General features: G+C 43.1%; 3 protein-coding genes and 1 long non-coding RNA gene across 12 annotated transcripts; 1 reads left to right on the forward strand and 3 right to left on the reverse strand.

The window, feature by feature from the left end:
• Positions 1-428: 428 nt before the first annotated feature.
• On the forward strand, positions 429-1341 carry LOC147049763 (uncharacterized). Its single transcript, XR_015067434.1, has 2 exons — positions 429-711; positions 811-1341. It is a non-coding gene; the product is annotated as an uncharacterized LOC147049763 (long non-coding RNA).
• Positions 1342-4834: 3493 nt separating this feature from the next.
• On the reverse strand, positions 4835-8352 carry LOC147049764 (homeobox protein vent1-like). The gene is made up of 4 exons (XM_085922446.1): positions 8237-8352; positions 5632-5858; positions 5302-5549; positions 4835-5209 (listed from the first exon to the last, which is right to left on the reverse strand). Exons 2-4 carry the CDS (start codon positions 5834-5836, stop codon positions 4949-4951), a joined length of 714 nt encoding a protein of 237 aa, XP_085778572.1. The 5' UTR covers positions 5837-5858; positions 8237-8352; the 3' UTR covers positions 4835-4948.
• Positions 7114-13489, reverse strand: LOC147049765 (kinase non-catalytic C-lobe domain-containing protein 1-like). Its single transcript, XM_085922565.1, has 14 exons — positions 13202-13489; positions 12483-12573; positions 12317-12414; positions 12052-12236; positions 11801-11911; positions 11588-11735; positions 11374-11523; positions 10995-11186; positions 10766-10848; positions 10475-10631; positions 10072-10194; positions 9879-9938; positions 9080-9234; positions 7114-8584 (listed from the first exon to the last, which is right to left on the reverse strand). The coding sequence occupies exons 1-14, from the start codon at positions 13487-13489 to the stop codon at positions 8353-8355; spliced, it is 2073 nt and encodes a 690-aa protein (XP_085778691.1). The 3' UTR covers positions 7114-8352.
• LOC147049766 (kinase non-catalytic C-lobe domain-containing protein 1-like) lies at positions 13243-19958 on the reverse strand. 9 transcript variants are annotated; one of them, XM_085922442.1, is made up of 15 exons: positions 19633-19958; positions 18023-18221; positions 17547-17605; positions 17289-17435; positions 16985-17102; positions 16795-16907; positions 16104-16661; positions 15905-16019; positions 15742-15813; positions 15387-15448; positions 15010-15168; positions 14839-14916; positions 14674-14761; positions 14449-14541; positions 13243-13390 (listed from the first exon to the last, which is right to left on the reverse strand). In XM_085922442.1, exons 1-14 carry the CDS (start codon positions 19696-19698, stop codon positions 14489-14491), a joined length of 1887 nt encoding a protein of 628 aa, XP_085778568.1. In that variant the 5' UTR covers positions 19699-19958; the 3' UTR covers positions 13243-13390; positions 14449-14488. The 9 variants fall into 9 exon arrangements, with proteins under 9 accessions (XP_085778568.1, XP_085778564.1, XP_085778563.1 ...); XM_085922438.1 differs by having other exon boundaries at positions 14449-14547; XM_085922437.1 differs by having other exon boundaries at positions 13336-13473; positions 14449-14547.
• Between the last annotated feature and the right edge of the window lie 1983 nt (positions 19959-21941).

Here is a 21941-nt window from a genome sequence, read left to right on the forward strand (position 1 = left end):
CAGAGCACATATTATATCAGATAGTATCAGTACATATCTCATCCAAACACATTCCTGCTCATCAGACCTTGAGCAGCACAAAGGAGGGCGGCAAGCATAGCTGTGCACTGGTGTAAATATTTGATCCCACCAAAGTGTTTGCCTTTCTCAATAACCACTGGCGTATTGAATCTTATGGCCATCTCGACCCTGTACATTTATATTAGAACTTGCTGGATGAATGAAGTTTACGACTGCTGCCATCGAGTGGTGCTTTGTATCTATTCATATTTCATTGGACTCCAGTTATATGTCAAAGAATTCTATGTATGTATACTATCATGGGTATGCTTCTAACCATGTTTAGATGTACCTATCATTTCTATTTATGATTTCTCATGCATTGTTCCATTTTCCTCAGAAATGAGTTCATCATTTTAATGACATAAATTTCAGAGAAGTACAGTTTGGCCATGTTGCTCTGGCCTTGGCATGCCATAGCAGTGTGTGCGTGTGAGTGTGCGTGTCTGTGTGTGTGTGTGTGTTGCAGCGCACCCTGAGAGACCATGTCAAGAGACCTTGAGAGCTGAAAATCACGGAGGCCCGTCTTCTGGGAGAGACGGAGAAGTTAAAAACCCTGAACAGATAAGAAAGTGTTCCAGCGGGAGGAACAAGGCGTTCTTCTTCCACGATTTGCCTCTGACGTACATGCCATGTGCAAGATAGGATGTGGTAAGTGCAACAATAGACAACGTGTGCTGTATCTTTTTTTTCCTACCGAGGCATCTGGGGAGGGTGAAAGCTGACTAAGCACAAGCATTCTCTCTGAAGCATCTTCAAGGTCCCAGAGGAGGGATAAATGCCCAACAGGAGCCCATGCCCCACAAGACTCAACCGGAGCTCTCCTGGCCGACCGGTCGGCTGGCCGGCTGGCCGGCCGGGTAAGTCCTCTTCATACTTTGTTACTGTATGCGTAACTTAAAGTCTGCTTTTCATTGAATATGCTTTCCCTCCTTGCATTCTATGCACATTTAAATAAGTTGACTTGCCTTTCTCTTGTCATTTCTTCCTTTTTTTTCAGGGTGCAAGCAGGGCAAGGGGAAGCAGCTCTGTACTCGCTGTTCCTTTTTCCTATGCATATACCTCTTTGAGAAGTCACTTTAAAGAGGCATAGGGCATGGGAAAATGGGGCTGCCGAGGTATTCCGCAAATCCAGCTGGCACAGCCAGGCACTTCTCACACACGAACGGACGCAATCTTCTTTTTAGATTGTGACGAGTTGCTTTTCTGTTGACGTGATATTGCATGTTTACTCATCATTTGTCTGTTTGATATTTGGAATAAAGAGACCATGGATGAAAACATTCAAGTTGTTATTGAAAATGCAGACTTCATATTTTATGACAGTGGGTTAAACTATATATGAAAAATGATCGCTGCTATCTTGAATTTATGTGAATTTTATACATTAGGAAATGCTTTAAACTCATCACCTTTTTCCACAAAAATACATTGACAGATTAAAATACCTAACTACTATCAACATAAAATAGTGGATCATAAAAATGTATTTAATATGTACAATATGATAAAGATTTGATTGAATTGAATAGATACTTACAGTCATTTTAAAATGTATTGAGCTTTTTTTTTATCAGCTTTTATGAAGCTAAAAAACAGCTAAAACAATATAAAAGTGCACAACACAATACAGTTGAAATGAAAATATTGTGTGATCATTACATTGAGATATTTTATTGTGTAACTTTGTAGAAAAGAACATTGCCTCAATCTTTGACTTGTGTTCCCACAGATGAACTCCTTTCGTGTTATGGGGTTGCTCCATGACATAGGATAACATTTCATAAAATACAAATACTATCATGCCAAACAGGTTATGATCACATTCATGACACTACAGTATATCCACCACTGACAGAAGACAGTACAAGAAAGCATTTTCTAAGGCAATGCATCTTTTCACTACAAACCTTTTTTTCTCGGTTGAAATGAAATCTTCATCATTGTGTCCTATGATGTATGACAAAAGTCACATGATTTGGATAGTCTTTCCCCTATGTGACACCCAGCCAGTATTGGCTCCAGTCTGTCTGCTGCCATCCAGTTGTAACAGTTAGCACCTCCTAACTTTCAACTCTCCTGATTGAAAAGGATCATTGTCATTCCACTTACTATGGCTTTTCTCTCTGACAATTGAGCATTTATTGATGGCCATTAGAGCTGGGAACCCTACCATTTGCTGCTGTTGACTCTGGCCGGCTTGACAATTTTATTCAATAAATCAATCAATAAATAAATGCTGTGTTGAAAAGATAAATACATAAATAAATAAATAAATAAATAAATAAATAAATAAATAGCTGGATGGATGGATGGATGGATGGATGGATGGATGGATGGATGGATGGATGGATGGATGGATGGATGCATGCATTGATGCATGGATGCATGGATAGATAGACAGACAGACAAATAATTAAACTATTCTCCTTACTTACCATTTAGTACTGACCACGAGGTGTTTGCACATTTTACATGTGCTGTTTTTGATTGACCGACGACTTGCAGTGACTCATTCCACCAGCAGGTTGGAGTGTTTTCTTCTCTGGATCCAAAGTACAACTGCATTGAAGAGATCGCTCAACATTATGACAGAGCGACTCAATCAGTCACCCATTTAGCTAGTGGCACCTAATGACTTTAAACGTGAGGCAATACACACCTTTGGTAGACTTGAGGGCGCCTTCCTTGCGCAGCTTCCATGTACGTGCGAATTGTTCAATGGGGGAAACAAAAGAGCTCAATGGATGTCAATGATGTGGCACTTTCATCTGCTTTGATGTCTTCTTGAGGATGCAAATCAAGCTGGAGCAAGGAGCTGTCTCGGCTGGAAGTCATGCCACAAGACGCCAAATGAAAATATTTGCCCGCAGCAGCTGGAGAAAGCACCTTCCAAATAGTTTTTCTTTTTTTTCTAAATTCCATAAAAACACAAAACCTAATCCACTATTTGCTCAAAGTAAATCATCTGAAAATACACACAAGAAGGCAGCACTGAGAGAGAATACTTCATTTTAATGGGATTTAAAAATAATCATATCACCTTCATGACATTAACTAACTGCTAGAGAATGCTAGTTTAGTAGTGGCTGGCCACTGTGATAGTGTGTGTGTGTGTGTGTGTGTGTGTGTGTGTGTGTGTGTGTGTGTGTGTGTGTGTGTGTGTGTGTGTGTGTGTGTGTGTGCGTGTGTGTGTGTGTGTGTTAGATCAATAGAAGGTTGTTGATGAAGGAGGCGGGGGAGTGGCTGGGTTGCGCGTACTGCTGTGGTGGAGCTGTTCATCGAGGACGTGGTGCTGAAACAGGACAGGCAGCCGGCGCAGAACGGCGACGGGAAGGACGTCAGAGCGCATCTCGTGCACCTCCCGTTTGAACTTCATCCTTCTATTTTCAAACCATGTCTTCACCTGCGTTGGGGAACATGAAGTTTTCAACAAAATAACATTTTAAAACAACCTCCAAGAAACAACTTCCTTGAGTTTCACAAAGGTTAAGTTTCATGGCAATTTTTCTTTGTTGGGAGGATCCTAAATATTTATGCTTGTTGAAAGTGCGCTCTCGATTATTGATTTGCTCAGGGGTGAATTTGGTCCTCATCCTCCATTGGTGGAAAAGCTCCCCTTCACCAGATCACTTTCCGAGCCGGAAGTGTAGCCGCAACTGTCTGGGAGAGTTTGTGTTACTTTATAAAAGCAAACACAACTGACCAAATGCTTGAGTAGACTTAGTGTTTGGTGACAGCGGGGAGTTTTTGGGCTCATCAACTTGCACACTTTTGCGCAAAGTCTTCTCACCAGTGTCCTTTGCATCAAAACTTTGAGAGAGCCACTCCACCGAGAAGTTGGTCTTCAGATGTATCCTATACAGTCAGTCTGTGTCTCATGGCTCCTCTCATGGGAGGGGCACACTTTCTATTTGCATATGCGGAATGGTAGAAACTTGATGGAGGTTGTAATTGAGCTTAATAGAGGCCATCTTGTGGCTTTTCGCACCTTCTTTGCTGCTGGTGCCACTAAGTCTGCAGCTAACTGACAATGCCCTATCGTGATTGAATGAAGTCAAATGTCAACTGGCTGAGCAAATGAATTCATTCGAAATGTCTGGAAATGTCCGATGTTGCGTTCATATAGTCAGTCGTGTGTTTTGCGATTGCTCAAATGAAGTCTTTGTTTGTGACAAAAGTGAAAGACTTCTGTTTGATCTTTGTTGAGACATTTGGTGCAGAACTTCTCGTTTGCCCGAACCGACCCTCACACAGCTCTTAAAGTGTAGTTTACTCTATGGAACTTTCAATCTTAATTACATTTGTTGCCAAGAGACTTCAAATGCATTTCGTTTTAAATGGCTAGGATTGACTTTTGCAATCTTCAAAATCACATCACACAATCAAAGTGTTGACCTCAGGACTTCAAACCAGAGATTAAAATTCACGCACATACAAAAGCTCAGACTTGCAGGAGCCAGGCCGTATGCGTACCTAAATTACAACTAATTGTTGACCATGATCTGCCCTGTTAGCTGGTGTTTGAAATGCAAATGGCTAAGGCAGCATTTGGCATGCGTGTGTGTGTGTGTGTGTGTGTGTGTGTTGGGGATTTCAGGGAGCTCACGTAAAGCGATATTCAAAAATGTTGTTTTTTGTTTTGCCTGGATTATTTGTAAAATGCTCTTTTATTGTATATTGGCTGGTTAGATGGTACAAACAATACAAACGTTGATACGGTGACCAGATAGGAGACGAGAGAGTCCGTTGCTGCATTCCAAAGATAATTTTTTATTAGGCTGTTAAATAAACATTTTCTGCAATTATATACAAGTCTTGCATGGAATCATGCAAGAAAACAGACAAGTCACTTAAGTGTTTGAGTGGGAAGTCTTTGAAGAGTCTCTTAGTAGAAATGCGAGCTGTGGATCATAACACGGGGCCCTGGGTGAGGAGCCACCATATGCTGTCGCAGGACCAACTGCGGCGGCACAGGGACCACGGGGTAAAATGCAGCTCCGGCTGCTGGCAAGTGGCTTTGCTGTCCAGAAACGGCGTGATACTGAATCGGATGCAAATGTTGAAACATGAGCGGTTGGACTTGAGGACTGAGGTCCTGCACCTCCCGCTTGAGCTTCATCCTCCGATTCTGGAACCAGGTCCTCACCTGCAGAACGCAAACCAAATAGGAATGAATGAATAGGAATTTCAAAAATGGTATATCATTGCATTGTATTGTATTCAATGTAAGCATTGTACCTGCGTTTCCGTTAGCCCCAACTTGCGCGCTGTCTTCACCCTCTCGCCAGCATCCAGGTACTTGTGCTTGTTGAAGATCTTGATCAGCCTGTTGATTTGCTCCGGGGTGAATTTGGTGCGCACTCGGCGCTGAGCGCTGTCTTTCCCGGCCGCCGCGGCCCCCACCGCCGCCGTCTCGTCTACAGACAGGCACTCGGAGGAAGCAGCTTCACTATCGTAGCCAGACGAGTAGTCGCTCGTTTCTGAAACTGAAGTCAATGACATTCTCGTCAGAACAAGTTTGCGGGTGAGTCGAATTCAGATATGGGTTGAGAAAGCAGCCGAACTTACTTGGTGATGTGCAGCGTGTGGTCTCTGCAGGTTTGGATGATTTTAGTTTGGGCTGCACGTAAGTTTTGCCGTAGGCAGGCGGGCTCGGCTGCACCATGCAGGGAATGTGCGGCTTGCAGTTGGGCACACTGTCCATTGCAATTGCAGTCCCTTCCTTGTCATGGTGGCTCCGGGCGAGCCAATCCACAGAAAAGTACTTCACCATGTTGTCGTTCCTGGCTTGTGACCTGTCCAACAAGTGTCAATGCAAGTGTGTGTGTGTGTGTGTGAGCAAGTCCCGAGGGATCGGCTTTATAGGGAAAGGGCCAGCGCGCTCATTTGCATATGTAGAGCGTCTTGTTAACGCCCGATCGATCCGCACGATTAGAGCTTAATGGCTCGTTATTGAAGTCTTTCCATATCCTGTGAGTGTGTGAAGACCTGGCGCCAGTGAGTCTGTGACACCCCCCACCCAGTTGTCAAGCCTTGACTGAAACTGAAAGCTCCTGCAAAAACACTTGCATGGCAGCCACCCCAAGCCAAGCCAAGGCAACCCCCAGTTGCATACAGTACAAACCTAGATGCAATTATTTAGTCTGGATGTATTGAAAAGACACCCCTGACTTATGGTAACAGGAGAATTCTTTTGCTATTTCAAGACAAAAGCACATATCTGAATAAAATCACACTGTCACGAGTGAGGAAAAACATTCACCTTCATGGCAGCAGTGACTATTGGCAGTTCACCTCAACAATATGTATTATTGTAGGCATGTGTTTCAAATGGATTTACTATGTTACAAAATATGGATTTAAATGCACGTGCACGTATTATTGCTCCAAATGCTTCTTTAGGCCAATGTCATGGAACGCATCAGTTACAAAATAAATTACTTTTTGTACATAACCCTAAAACATTTTATTTGGCATAATTGGATCTATACTGAAGTTGCGTGATTTTCTTATAGGTCGCAGATTGACTGATATCATACTGACTATAAACTGCAAAATGAAGTCTGCCCTAAAAGGATGAAAATAATAACTGTTATTGGACGAAACAGCCACAATTGATGAAATATCTGACGTCATCTACAGTAAGGATTAAAAGTGCATAGGTTTGATTGAAATGTTTCTTTTGTATTGACATGTCTGCGACGCGACACCCCATGCAGTGCGCCGCGGCGCCAGCAACGCGCTTTTGACGCAATCCATTCACGCATTTCACATCAAAGCTATGACACAATTACTCACTGTTGAATGTCGAGCCATTCAAATGGAAACAAGATCATACAAGCAGTGAGGGAGGATGTGGGCATTTCATGCAAAAGCGAGCACAAAACTTCGAAATCAATTAGAAGAGGGATCCTTTTTGGTGCTTGTCAAAATTTCGGATGTGCGTCCCAGTGACGCGTCACGACACCCACCGTCAATGCAGACACACCCAACGCGTCGCAGTAGAAGAACAATGCTACCACTAAAGTGATCGTTTTTTATTTTCTTTTATTACAATGCTGATAAGGGGGCGACTCTGGTCTTGTCCGCTATCTCCGAGAGTCAGTCCCTTTGGCATTTTCAGGCGATTTATCTGAGAGGCTTTGAAGATGCTCCTTAGATAATAAAAAAAGAGCGCCTGTGACGTCGCCTTCACGCTGTGCTTATTTCCTAATAGCTGACTGACTGACTGATAGGCTTCCACCCCTGTCTGCATGGAGGCCCATAGTTGTGCGATCTTTTAATGTCATCACTCATTTTAAAACATTTGGTTCACTTACACTAGAAGATTCATTTGCAGAATATTATATCGTACCAGGAAAAATATAAAGAATCTTTCTTGTGCTTATATTGTAGGCTAAATCTGAGCCAGATGTGCTGAGTCAAGGTCCAGAAAGTAAAACTCCTCAATTCAATTCAAAATGAAAATGTCCAAAGAATTCAGTATTATTTAAAAGACAGCTGTAAAATACTGTACATCTGTTTAATGGTTAAAGTAAATACAAGTTCAACTTTGCTCCACGATACATGCAGTGTATAGCAGAAATATCCGGAAAATACATCTCATCACACAGGTCATTTTGGTTCATATGAAAACGTTATCGGTCATTAAGACAGCGAATAAGGAAAACAGCACACAATGCAAGAGCAAGTTCCACAGCCTAAAAATAGCCTAACCTACAGTGCTCCAATGGAATAGAACACAATTTGGCGAGAGAGGCAGAAAATGTCAAATCTGTCTTAATCCTATTCTCATGACAAGCCGCATTCAATCTTCACCGCTGAGCTGTGTGTCTGCCTGCTGGAGAGAATAGCCACTAAAAGTAAACGTGCTATCATAACTCAAAGTGTCATCTACTTTGGTCATGCTCTGAAATAGCAAGGCCTTTAGTAATAGCATTCATTTGCTATTTATGCAACTCATAAAATCCCAAATTTGTATCAGACTGGTATTAAAAAAATATATAATAATCCAGTAAGCTTATTTTCAAACTTTTAGACAGGCCGCATGTTTGGATATGATTCAAGTCAAGACTATGAATGATTATTTTTTTTTTTTTATATATGCTCCATATTTGCAATATATTTGTACTTTTCTTGCAGGTTATAACTAAAGTCTATCCGGCTGTCTCACCTGATATGATCGAATGTTTGACGTGGAAAAGTTCAAGCTCAATTGTGCCGGCCGCCATGGTAACAGAGAGAATTCATTGCAGCGCTTCAGTTATGGGTCGCTGACCGGGGCAGGACTCACTGGAGGGAGGCCTTCACCTTTGTCAGGATTTCCTGAACCCTCCTCGTTTGCCGCTCGGCGGACCGCTGGCAATCGGCATCTTCGGCAGCGGGCTGCCGGAGGCCGATGTCACAGTTGCCGAGCTCGGCGATGCGCCGGCAAAGGTAGGCTTGCATGTCCCGGTCCGGGCTGTAGGTGAATACCAGCTCCTGGAAGGCGTGGACCTGACTCACCACCTTAGCTATCCTCCTTTTAAAGCGAGAGGTAAATGATGAGATGGGATGAGGACTAGAAAAACAGTACATGCATGAAAAATGTTGATTGCAGCTCATCTGATTGTTAGCTTGGCCGTATTTTTCGGTGACCTAATTTGGAGACAACGTGAAGGACCCCGGGTTCAGCTCAAGCAGCTGTAGCTCTGCTTGTCTCTGCTAGATGTTATGACCCGAGCATCTGGCTTCTACCCAGCGGCTGTGAAGCATCTGGAGCGCAAGCTCTTTTCCAATCAAAGCCAGCTCCCACGGGCGCCATCTGCTACAGCAGTGGCACCCTTTCCTTCTTTCCTTTCTTCATCCAACTGCCCCTGTGACTCAGCATCTGGGCAGGTTGACAGGTTGACTGAAGGAGTGGGTCGCTGCCACCGATGGATGCAATCAATTCAACCAATTTCGGCTAAAGGGATTTTTCGCTTCTAGAAAAGAATATGATACTATTGAATACCCCAGCAGCTGTTTTTGATCCTACCGAAGCTTGGTCCACTTGTAAGCTCCAGTGGTGAGCGTGAAGGCTCCGATTTCCAGCTGTTGAATATGCATGGCCAGGATGTGCGCCGAGGGAAGAGTAGGTCTTCTCTTTTGTTCTTCCGCTATCAGACACATGTTATCACTCTTCAGAAACACCTGAGGACAAAGAAGTGAATCCATACGTACACACACGCATATCAGGTCCCGCAAGAAAAGAGGACTTGCAGGACAGTCAGAATTGCTGGAGGCACAGTTAGACAATAGAAACAAGCAAGATTTCTCAATCAATGACTTCATGAATAAGGGCTTGGGCTGGATCCTATGTTCTACCCATTGAAACTATTTCACATGTTGGCGATTTGAGGAAGGGCTCTTTGTTCTTCGGGAACTAACAAATCAAACAACTTTGGGTTGAACTACCACTGAGAGTGTGAGCCATTAGAAGAGAAGAAGAAGAATCCACCAGAGTCAAGTACTGTAAGTAAAAGCCAAGAAGATTGGTGGTGTTCACTTCAGTGCCTTGCTCAAGGGCAGTAGACAGCAATGAGACTCGCGCATCTCCGACAGGTCCTTGTTCCAAAGTCCGAGTACTTACACGGGAGACGTGTAAGATGCATGGAGGTTCTTTTGAAGATATGCTATCGTAAAAATGCCAGCTGTAAGCGCATCAATGCGAGCAAACCTGCTGGAAGTTGTTTTCCTATTGATTTCTTTGCCCTGAAGCCCACTTTCACAATGTGTGGCCAGACTAGCCTTCAGCTCTCTGCAATCCTCGAGTGTACACGCACACACAAAAGCACCTGCACGGCTCGAAGCTCTTCCAAGACCTCAAGCATCTTGGATGACAGATGTTTCCAAGCCTGTGGTAGAAAAGGAAGACATTTAATTCCAGTCACCATAGTGTAACTCCCGAAACTAAAACATAGTGATTTTGTAGTGTAAGTCATTTTCAATACACTTAGACATTGGGAAAAAAATTGTGAGTCAACCTACTGGTAATTGCCTGACAATGGTGTTCTCCAAACCTTCAAGGACCTGCATGGCTGTAGCAAAATTGCGGGATTCATAGCAATGCTTCCCAATCCACAGGTACTTGGTCAGCAAGGCAACTTGTTCCTGGTTGAGAGGAGAGCATGTAAAAAATCAGGTCACAGTCATTTGAAAGGTGAAGCTGAGGGCACGATACATTCTTTGAAAAATAAGGACATTTCCAAGTCACCCCCAAACAGAATATAATGAGCATTTTTAGGATTTACTGTTCACACATCACCCCAAATGTCTAATTCCAATAGCGGAGAGCCATAGAAGCCATTTAAATAAATAAAATCCATGATTATTCTTGTCATATTATTATTATTAGGCCCCACTAATGGCTCGTACCTTTCGGGCACCTCACCTTGACTGAGTCACAATTGACTATTTCACCAGCGATCCATTTCACGACGGTGTCGGAGTAAGTAAACAGCTGCTGGAGGGGGGACTCCGACTCGGACGCGTGTGACAGTCTGCTGCTCTCTACTGGTGGAATTTGTTGGGAGCCAGTACCCGAGGAGCTGTTAGGGAAAACTTAGAAACATCATCTTGAATGCTGTTTCACTTTTTTTTTCTTCTCCTGGTACATCGTGGTGAAAAAGAGGAACATTTGGATCATTTATGGAAATAAAAATCATGAAAGTGGAGAGCTTACTTGTTTTCTCTTAAGGGCTTGTCTCTGATGCCTTGTATTCTGGAATTGAGGAAATGGACTGGATGACATCCTTGGAAAACGTCCTGCATTTCAAAACATTGTACTGTCACATTGATTACATATCCATGGAGAAATAGCTCTATCTAGTGGTCAATAAAAAGCGTGCAAAATATAGTATTTCACTTGGGAAGTTTGCTGGCTTTTCTTTTTTTTTTTTTTTAAAACATACCTGCTGCAGAAGAGTGAGTTGCTGAGCTACTTGCTGCACACTGTAATTTTTCTGGCTGAAGGTGAGTTTCTCATCACCGCTGGAAGGCTCATCCACCAGGGAGATGTAGCAAGGCACAGGCAGAGCTGCAGCTATGGAGAAGTCCTCTTTTGCAACGGAAGCTGAAGATTCCACCGCTCTTGATATCCTCCACTTGCGAATACAATTGCGCAAATTACAGAGGCCGCGGTAGCACAGTATTGTTTGAATAAAAGGGCTTTCTTTCAAATCAATGAGATGAGGACACTCACTATTCAAGACTGGTAGCGCGAAATATCCCTCAGTAGACCAAAACAGCCCCCTTGATAACGGAGATGAGGACCATTTTTCTATTCCTCACCTTTTTCACCTGATCCTCAGTCGACGATTGAACACAAACAGATTGGGCCACACATTGGATTTGACTCCCTCTCCTTGTGCTCCAAATTGTCCTCGGAGGACTTTGCAGAGCAGCGAGAAAGACGTGCCCTCGACTATCTGTGGGGATGACCTGGCGGAAAACAAGAATCAGATTTGGCAGTAGATAGTCAAATATGTTCCGATGATATGTTTACCACAGTATGAAGAAAGTTTTCTAAAACCTCCACAACTTTGGACTTTGGCGTGAAGTCAACCGTTTTGCAATCGAGAATCCATACGTGCAACAAGTCCAAACTGCGATGGAAGAGGTTAGCATCTTTTTCCGATCTGTCAGGACCTTCTCTGTCATGGAAAACAAAGCAATATGTTCATGTTGAAGCTCATATCCTGCTCATTGATGTTTTTACCTCACTGCACTGATGAAGGTCTCCATGATAAACTGCAGTAATTGCTCACAAGTGCAGAAAAAGCGATAAGTGTACAGGAACTGCTGGATGAAGCCCTCGGAAGCAGCATTTCTGTTTCAAGATAAAATGAACTTTTGGTTACCTGTACCCTCCCACCCAGGTAAATATTCCAATTCCTTGGTCAAATTGTGAGAAAAAAAATGAAGCAGATTTCTGATCATGATTTCTCACAGTAGGAAACAGATCAATACCTCGCATAAAGGTATGCCATGAGACCGAGAGGAGTCCCTGCTTGCAGATTTCTTTTGCCTCGACACGTTGCAAAGCTCAAGAACAAAGTATCTTCAGAGCTTTGGGCAGCCAAAGACTTCAGGCCACAAGCAGACAAAGATGGCAGTAGCGCCACGTCTAAACCGCGCTGATCCACACGCTGGGTCTGCACAAAAGGACAAAACTTTGGGATGGACATCAAGCAAAGGTTGAGAGAAGGATGGAGTACAAGTTCTTTGGTAGCACCTGAAGATATTTCTTGACATTATCCAAGAAGATCACTTTAGATCTCAGTTCTTCAAGCTGGGCCTTGAGTTTGGAAAGGATTCCTTTGTTTTCCAATCCTTTGGGACAAACATTTGATTTGAACACACTGCATTGAGAGACAATAGGTTATAGATTGACAACAAACCTTTTGGTCTGTCTTGCTGAATTAGTTTCTGGTAGAATGTTCTCATTTTCTTAAGATTCCTTGTTTCAATCATCAGTTGCTGCTGCAGCTCCTATTCAACACAAATGCCACAAAGTCGTTATTTATTTCACGTTGGCCCGTTTCAATCATTTCCCTTTTTTTTTTTTTTTTATCCCTCATCACTATGGCAACAGATCCTTTGAAGTAAACTGTGAGAAATTACAGTCGATTGACTCTTCAGATGAGTTGTTAGTTGCTATTTCGAGCTTTCCGACAGAGAAGTGGGTCACTAAAATGCGCAAACACAAATCATTAGCATTCGTTTGCAAATGATAACTTTCTTTGCCAAGGGCCAAGTTCAACAATTTTAAGATTCAAATCCAGTTTGCAGAAAAGAACTTGCAAATGATCGCACATTTCTTTTTACCCCAAAGCTTGACAGTGCTCTACTTTCAGCAAATAAAAAAGTACAATTCCATTCCAGGTGGTAAATGAATCAGCGTTTTTCTGACTGGGATGTATTAGGCATGGGGGGGGGGGGGGGGGGGGGGGGGGGCTCTATTAAAAAAAAAAAAAAGAGAGAATTTTCTGCAAACTACAGAAGAAAAAAAAACAACGTGACTAGACAAATCCACGGGTTCTGAACGGGGGTCCATTCTAATAATAACATAAGAGCAGCATTTCGAGTCGCTGGAAGAGAATTTCAAATCTTCACCCACCTGCGTTTTCACATCCAGGCACGACGATCCTCTGTACTGGCCAAGACTCAAGGCATACTGGATCACTTCTGGGCTAAAACAGTCTTGTTCAAACAAAGCCAAGTCCCAGGCCGGCCTGAAGGACAGGTCTGCTCTGGATCCCAGTGAGATGAGCTGCTCCTCCAATTCCTCTGAGCGATCACGACTCATCTGGTCATCACAAGTGGAACGGGCTTCAGACGGGCTTTGGTGGCTGGCCCCGGCCAAGCGGTCTCCCTCACTGAGCCCGGCGTCTGAATCCGCGTCCATGTCTGCTCACGCCAAGGAGGAGTGTGCAGAGATGGGCCAGCCAGGAGAAACAAAAAGAGAGATGATTGAATCACATGGGCAGTGATGAAAATAGAAAAAACAAAACAAGATTGGGTTATTAAAGAGCAAAACATGGAGAGAGCCATTGGCACTGGGGAGGCGCTTGTATTTCAACACAACAATGAGTCCGCTGTGAAAGCAAGCGATGAGCTCCAGGGTAATTCATCTTCAACTCCTTTTCTCACCATTCCTTTTATTCCATGTGTCTCCTCAACCTCATTAGACAGAAGATCACACCGCGGATGCAAATGAGTGTCCTTGACCATCTTATCCTGTATTTTGCTCGTGTGCCCAAACAAAACAGGCCTCGGTCAAAAACAAACAAACAAACAAACAAACAAACAAACAAACAAACAAACAAACAAACAAACAAAAGTAAATCCCTTCTGTGGTGTCGTTTTGCATCATAAAATACTTAAAAAGCAGCGGTAATAACCCCCACTGCCTGACGTAGCTAATTGAGGATTCTCTCAAAAGACACAAGACCAAATGAGTAAAACATCTGCAAGAAGACACTTCACCGTCGTGATGGAGTCCTTTGTGCGGATAAATGAAGGGAGACATGAAAACAATGACTTGCTTTCATTCACACAAGTCCTTTACGGATGGTTAAGAGTGGAGAGGAGCGTCTACTGACCACTTCAGTGGTGGTTGGACACTGTTCAGCATTCAGTCAAACAAAACTTGTCACCACTGGCAACACAAATGCATACTTCAATTCAATGACGGTCAGTGTGCAAATAGAGCGTGGAGGATATTTACCTTGTAATAATGATGGTGGGTGGAAACAAATATTGATGATTTATTCATCATCCGAAGCGCTTATCGTAACGATATGCTAGTATTTTGGTGAATGTCAAAATCGCCTTGGATTACAACTCAGTATAAAATCTCCTTACTGGTCAATTCCATTTTTTGGGCTCTCTTCCCCTTCATTGGTCAGTATGATGGGGGTGCTTGTGGAACTGAAGGTCTCCGGGTGCTGGACTCCACTGTTGCTTGGACAGATGAGGAAACCAAAAGTTGGACTCAGCCTCGATCTGCATGTTTATTGTTTGCCATGTTGTAGGTAGTTCAACTTTACCAACACTCAATGTTTTGAAAAACCAAAAAAACATTCCTACCACTCCTCAAATGGGAAGACTCTTGACTCGAACTTTGGTTTGTGTCATTCAAAGGCAAATCTTCTCCATCAATAGATCTTGAGAGTGTCTGGGAAAAAAGATGGCATTGGCTGAAAACAATGATCCAAATGTCTTCATCGTGACTGATGATGAAATGCAGGTTACCGCATGAACCCTCGTGATGAGCCGCTTCCACACAGTCTCAGCATTTGTCCCTTGATGGCTTAAGTAGTCACAACAGCTCTAGAATGGATGCGTATGAAAATCGTTGATGAAAATCAAAAAGACCAAATGAGCCGGCTTGCAATAACAAGGATACAGACGTGACTAAAATACCTGTTTCGCCACGGCAATAGAAGGTCTCTCCACGGGTGTGTTGTTTGCCATCTCAAGCAGGAGTCGCTTCAGTTTGCCAGGCATTACAAGTTTCTGACTGGGCAACAAAGTGAACTTTGCCGTCGTCCACAAGATAGCAGCCACTCCATAAACGCAAGCCTGGACAGCAACACAACATTTCCATATCGTAGTCGCAAGATCATCAAAGTTGTGATGGACTAAACAAAAGGGGTCCGAAGGCTGACCCTCGAGGGACTCTAAATGTCATGGCCATGGATCCAATTCAAAAGTTCCAATGGTCACAAAGTAACTCCTTGTCTCCAAATAGGACCTGAACTATTTGAATAAACGCCTTGAAATGAGTCAAATATGCATACCTTCTCGGTTACAATTCCATGCTCTTGATATTCAGGTGAAAGATAAAATGTATCCTCAGATCCTGCAAAGAACACATCATTGAGATAAATCACAAGAATGTTCCTTACAGAATCCCGGGGTCTGTTCTCCTAAGGCTTGCCTGTGTTTTCAACCGTTACGTAGAACTGAACGGAATTGGGTGTGTCTTACGCTGTGGTTTTGAAAATGCTACATGAAACGAGAGGCAGCTTCTCGAGGACTCGCCGTCGGCCAAACACAAGAAAACGGGACTACTCCCCGTAGAGGTGGCACTTGCCTCTGTCTGTCTCTTTCATGATTTCTCCAAGCAATGAGAAAATCAAAAAGTGATCTTACCAAAGCTTTTGGGTGCCAAGAAAACCAACTCTCCCTGGCGGCTAATGTACACAGTGTCCAGGGATAAGAAAGCTTAAGAAGGAAAAATGGTTGCATATTTCACAATCATCTATGATCTTTTTTTCAGTTCATAAAAACTGCGTACATACATTTGAAAGCTCACCTGGAAAATCGGTATAGGTCTGCAGGGACGACAGGCAGGTGTAGCAGAGAGCCCAGAGCTCATTCACCGTGAGGCCCAGTCCACAATGAGCCAGTAACTCTCTTAGTGGGCTCCACTGATGGAAAGAAACATTTAGTCAGTCGTAAGAATTCCTATCTACTAGAAGCATGTGAGATGCAAACAAAAGACATCTGCTCACCTCATCCTCAGATTTGCTTTTGCTCACGTAGCGCTTGTGCCTTTTTGATATTTGAGCATCAAAGTTGTCATATTCTACGGAAGCTGACGTGCCGGATGGGGCTAAATTCGGACTCCCTTCTTCAAACGTATTTTCGTGACAGTCTTGAAAATGGCATGAAGACTTCACATTTGTTCTTCTTGATGTAGGACAATCCACAAGTGAGCTCAGACAATCTTCCGCGCTACTCCGCGTATACGACTCGCAGGACCTTCCTCGAGCGAGTCTTTTGGATCTCTTGTCGCAAACGGACTTGGAAGACAAATGTTCATTGGCTCCGATCTCAGTTAGGTCTGATACAGGTACGCTAATATTTCCATGCGGTGGGGTGGGAAAAGGCGGATTATTGGAGTCTGGGACAGAGCAAGAGCGATTGAGCGCCCCCTTCATTCTGTTGAATCTTTGCTGGGCCCTCGTGGTGACTGTGGAGCAGTCCAGCTCATCTGCGAAGCCCTTGCGCCATCTGTCTGCATTGTCTGCATCCTCAGCCCAGAGGGACGAGTCCCAACCCAAACACACCTGCGATATTTCACATGCACGAATTGAGAGAAGTCACACAACAAACAAACCAAAATGGATTTTGGACAACACAGCGCAGCTAAGAATGGAAGCTGCAACCACGGACTATCGACAATCATACGCGTAAAGCAACCTGTTGTCGGGATAGACCGTTTGTCTTCTTGGTGGTGTTCAGATAGATATCAAAGGAAGTCTTTTGGGGGGATTTTGCATGTTGCCAAATTGCCTCAGAGCTCTCTTGTCCGTCTGTAGAGGAAAGAGTCCGCTCAGAAATCAAGACAGAGAGCAAATGTTGACACAGTGAGCACAGATAATGGAATGACCTTGGAAATTTGATATCGATTCAATGGAGAGCACGCGTCGTCCGACAGAAGACAATTTACGGCACACGGCTGCCGACGAGGTGTTGCGCAATCTTGCTCGAGCCTGAAAGAGGATGTCCTGCCAGAAAAGATTCAACGGAAGAAAATTATTGAAAGCCCAATCAATCTTAACCACGCTGACCCACATTTAGCAGGATAAGGAAGCAAGATAAATTGACTATAATTTTTTTATTCTTGCCCACGCAGAGCTTTGAGTGTTCTTTCCAAACTCAATTTCGTTTTTTTTTTAATGCTCGGTTAATACCTGTATGAGCGGTCGATCCTCTGGTTTCTTCTCCTGCATTTTCTCCAACAGCTTTTGAGTTTCTTCACCCAGCTCAGCCTCCAGTTCTGGTTCGATCACAAAATTCAGTGCAGCGGACAGGGTTGAGCCCAGAGAAAAAACATGGCCCTGCATCCCAGCACAAACAACAAATTAGGAACGTTTATGTTTTTTTTCCACATGAAATCAGGATATTGTCACTTGGACCGTGATGCACAACAGCTTTTCAATATCTCTCACCTCAAATGTGCTGCCTGTATTGTCAAATTCAGGAGGCACAAAAAGACCCTCAGGATCATCTGGAGAACACAAAAGTATCATAATAGTTACAGTAGAATCTTGTAATCTCGGACTGCTAACCATGAATCATCACTTAAGTGAAAGAATACAGTAAAAAAAAAAAAAAAAAGATAATTCACTGAGAAATACAAATGTCGCTCCAAATCCTCACAAGTGTGAACATAAAGAACTGCAAGATTGCTACATAGCGGGCATGTTGTCGCAGCTGACCCAGCACTTCTGATCAATACTGGATAGAAATGACTGGACTAAGCAATAGTATCGATTTTTGTAAAAATAATAAATAATCGTATATAATAAAATAAAATAGTAAAAATAAATATAGCAATATTGGCATTTGTAAAAACGATTGGATGGACCAATAGTTTTGATTTTTGAAAAAGAAAATGACCAACACTCTTGTGTCATCCACTCACCGCTGAGCTGCTCCATAAAGCAAACATTCCCGTGCGCGTTGAAGGCCAGCGTGTCTGGGGTGATGCACAAGGTGTGGAAGAGGTGGGAGGCTCGAATGCTCTGCAGGGCCACAACGCACTCTGCGCACACTGCCCACACGTCCTCCTCACACAGACAGCTGTCTCGCAAAGTCAGGATGTCTGCCAGAGACACATTTTCCTGGAGACAAATGCGCATAGTCATCTTCAACGGTCCCACTTTTGCGCAAAGACTATGAACACTTTTGAATCCTTGTAACAGTCAGCACCACGGCTAAAATCGGCACATTCTTTCAGCAGGAAAAAAAAGAATATTATTCAATCGCCAATCTATTTGGCACACAATGTTTGCCACATCCTCCACTTGTACGCCGCACCATTTTAAATGATTCTACACCCACCCACGCAGTAAAGTGAGTCATCTGTGAGCAAAGATCCACAAATCTTAATGGCTACTCCATCAACCATAGTAATGTGGCCTTCCTCTTTGTTTTAGTACAAACAACTGCACTCTTCAGGGCAGGGCAGGGCAGGGCACCTTCTTGGCTACCGCTTGAAGTCAACGACTACCCGTTTGAATCCACATTTCTGAGGCAACACGTGCTCATGCTACTTTTAATCATGTTTTTATGTGCTACTCAAAGCAAAAATATCAAAACTCGCTCACAACTAGCAAACTACGATCAAGATGCGGCAACTTTTTTTTCTTTTCCAATAAAGCTCCAGTTTTGACATTTTGATGATTCTTGCCCTGGTCTAACAGCTGATTCTTTTTCCCATGATGTTATTCTACTTGTGCATGTTCACCTGTGACTGAATGGATTCCATTCAGAATGACTTTCAAAAGCAGAGAAGAAGGAAGCAAAAGATGACTGTTTTGCCTTTAGTATTCATGTGATCTTCCAGCATGACCACAGTTGCACTACTTGCAAAGCCATAAATAGACAGGTTCCCTTGAGAAGAATAGAAAGCCACAATTCCTATAGGCTGTCCTACATAAGCTTTGCGACGCCTTGAGAATCCTGGGGAGAGCGGGCGAAGGGCTTCAGTGAGAACTTCTGAAATGAACAGTGGAAAAAGACTGCAGAACTCACAGATGGTGTGCGATTTTGCTGTGTAATTGTGTGTGGCTGGTGGGAGGCAGTTTGTTATCTTTGGCACTTGGGCTTGAAACAATCAGTGCGATTATACAACCAAATTCATTTGTTTGCCGTTATCACGTCATCAACCTCATGACATCCATCCATTTCTTTTGTACCACACAATCATTCATACTCAGGCAAGTACAGTAAATAAATATCGGATGAGAACAATAGTTGACTGTGTGTGTTAAAAGAATGCAGGCAGTGGCACTAACCTCAAATTATGCACAGACAGACAGACAGACAGACAGACAGACAGACAGATAACTATAGCATCGTGTTTGTTTGGTGCATTCCCTCCCGAGATAGCTTACACAGAATCATTTTTGAAATGCAACCCTGGGTTAAGTCTTCCATGTGCACGCAGAGCCTAAACCACCTGTAAACTGCAAATGCAATTCTGGATGATACAAACGTGCCTCGTTCAACTTACGACGACGACGTACGTACCTCATCTTCGAGCAGAGGAGGAAGATGGTCGATTTCATAGTATGCGTCTCTCCACGAAGTCTCCATTGCAGCAACTTAGTTGGGCAGAGTCACGCTATTCCTGCCACAGACAACGGCGATTGCAGTCATGCCAGTGAAGCCCCCCCAGAGAGCAGCACCCGCCCGCCCGACCGGCCGGCTTGGTGCAGCAGCTACCGTCGTGCGTCCAAATGCACCCGCGGAAACGCAGAAAAAGAACTGTCAGTGTCAGTGTTGCTCACGACTGCAGTCAAGCTAGCCATTACTATAGCGTGCGCATACACGCAAACGCACGCGCGCCTGCACACCCAAACACGCGCACAGTCACACGCGCAAACACGCGCGCGCACAACCGGCAAACCACGCGGATTTGCTGAGATGATTTTAAATTGAAATCATTGGTTCAATTTGAATTGTTTTACTGACAAATAAATATAAACACGAGAGTACAGTACAAGGGCTCCAGATGAATATACTAAAAGTCGATATAATGTTCGTTCCCTTGATTGTGCGTCGGTCTGTGTTTAAATGGTTAAAAATCAAACTATAAACGGGGTCAAGTCATGGAATTCAGGTCAAAGTCAAGTCGATCCTCTTTTCGACTTTTTTCGGGGGGAATTTCTGAGCATCCACTCAGTTTTCACATAATTAATCGTAAATCAAATACTTCTTGGTTTTCTGAGCCTCGATCGCTCCAAAACAGTTCAAATGCAATCATCCTTAAGCAAGTGCAACTTTGGAGGGATAGCTTTGTGTCAATTGCAGATATACAGTTTGAATCGGAGAGGTTTTTTCAGTAGCAAAATCTTTCGCATCTTATTCCCACTTTTACCACAGGACGGCGCTAGTGTATAGACGGAGCTTTTGTGGATAGTGGAACATTAGGAATTTGATCACAATTATAATAAATAAATAAATAAATAAATAAATAAATAAATAAATAAATAAATAAATAAATAAATAAATAAATAAATAGATAGATAGATAGATAGATAGATAGATAGATAGATAGATAGATAGATAGATAGATAGATAGATAGATAGATAGATAGATAGATAGATAGATAGATAGATAGATAGATAGATAGATAGATAGATAGATAAATAAATAAATACAGTGATTATTTGCTAAACTAAATGGGAAGCCTCAACATCTTCCTAATAACCACTGTTATCCTTCTTCTTTTGAATCATTCAGACCATTGTCATGAAAAAGATTCTCTCCACCTCTACAGTGGGACGCAACATTTGACTAAAAGCTAAGAGACCTTCAGGAAAAGGCACAATTTTACTCAGGGACTCTTCCATTTCCACTCTGGGACTGTTATGTCATTTCCAGCTGCCCTGCTTTCTCTATGAAAGGAGGAGGTGGTGTGTGTGTGTGTGTGTGTGTGTGTGTTAACAGACTGTTGTCGCAGCCTCTTTATAATCCACTGTCTTGTTTCAGTCAAAGCCTCACATGTGCTCTGCTCCTTTACAGTTGTACAAGGTTGCGTCACCAATGGGGAAAGCTATAAATAACAAAGACATGCCGCGGGGGAGGCAAGTATCATATGGTAGATCACTGTCAAACACTAACAACAACATCACGGATTGGCAGCTATCGTCTGTCTCCGAATCCAAACACTTCTTTCAATGTTTGCTCACAAAGGATTTCATGCATGGGGAAATACGTATGACAGCACACTGGCTGCGGCAAGAAAACAAGTTATAGGCAATATTTTCATTCTGTTGAAAAAAAAGAAAAAAAGGTCTGTCTCAACAACTCCTGAGTGAGTTCTTTACTCGGGATTAAATGCTGGGTTGGTTGAGTTGTGGTCACTCGGGGAAAAGCGTGTGAACTTTAATGGAAGTTTTTATTACGTACACTGTTCGAGGGCAAATCTTCCCATGTCCTCTTGGAACAAAAAGTGAGCTGGTTTCTCTTTATTCTTATGTAGTCATACCGTTGATACTGTCAATCACAATTGTTGTATATACAATGAATGTCCATATTGCTTCCTCGTTCCTACTTTCTTGTATTTTTCTCCACCCCTCTTCTCCATCACTTTTCATCCCAATTAATCGGGGCAGATGCCCCAGCCAGATTACTCGAACTGATGATCATTTTAGCCTGGATGAATCAGAGATGTACCCGAGGTCCACATCACAAAGCCAATCCACCCTAGCCTGGCTCACGTTAAGTGATCGAAAGTGAGTCAAACGGAGAGTCCTGGACAATCCTGGATAAGTGACCCCCTGCGATGATGGTTATCCTCTCATCAATTCAATAAAATCAAATGACTGAACCT

Source organism: Syngnathus leptorhynchus, chromosome 10 (assembly GCF_054491065.1).
Source record: "Syngnathus leptorhynchus isolate UIUO chromosome 10, UIUO_Slep, whole genome shotgun sequence".
NCBI classification, from domain to species: domain Eukaryota; kingdom Metazoa; phylum Chordata; class Actinopteri; order Syngnathiformes; family Syngnathidae; genus Syngnathus; species Syngnathus leptorhynchus.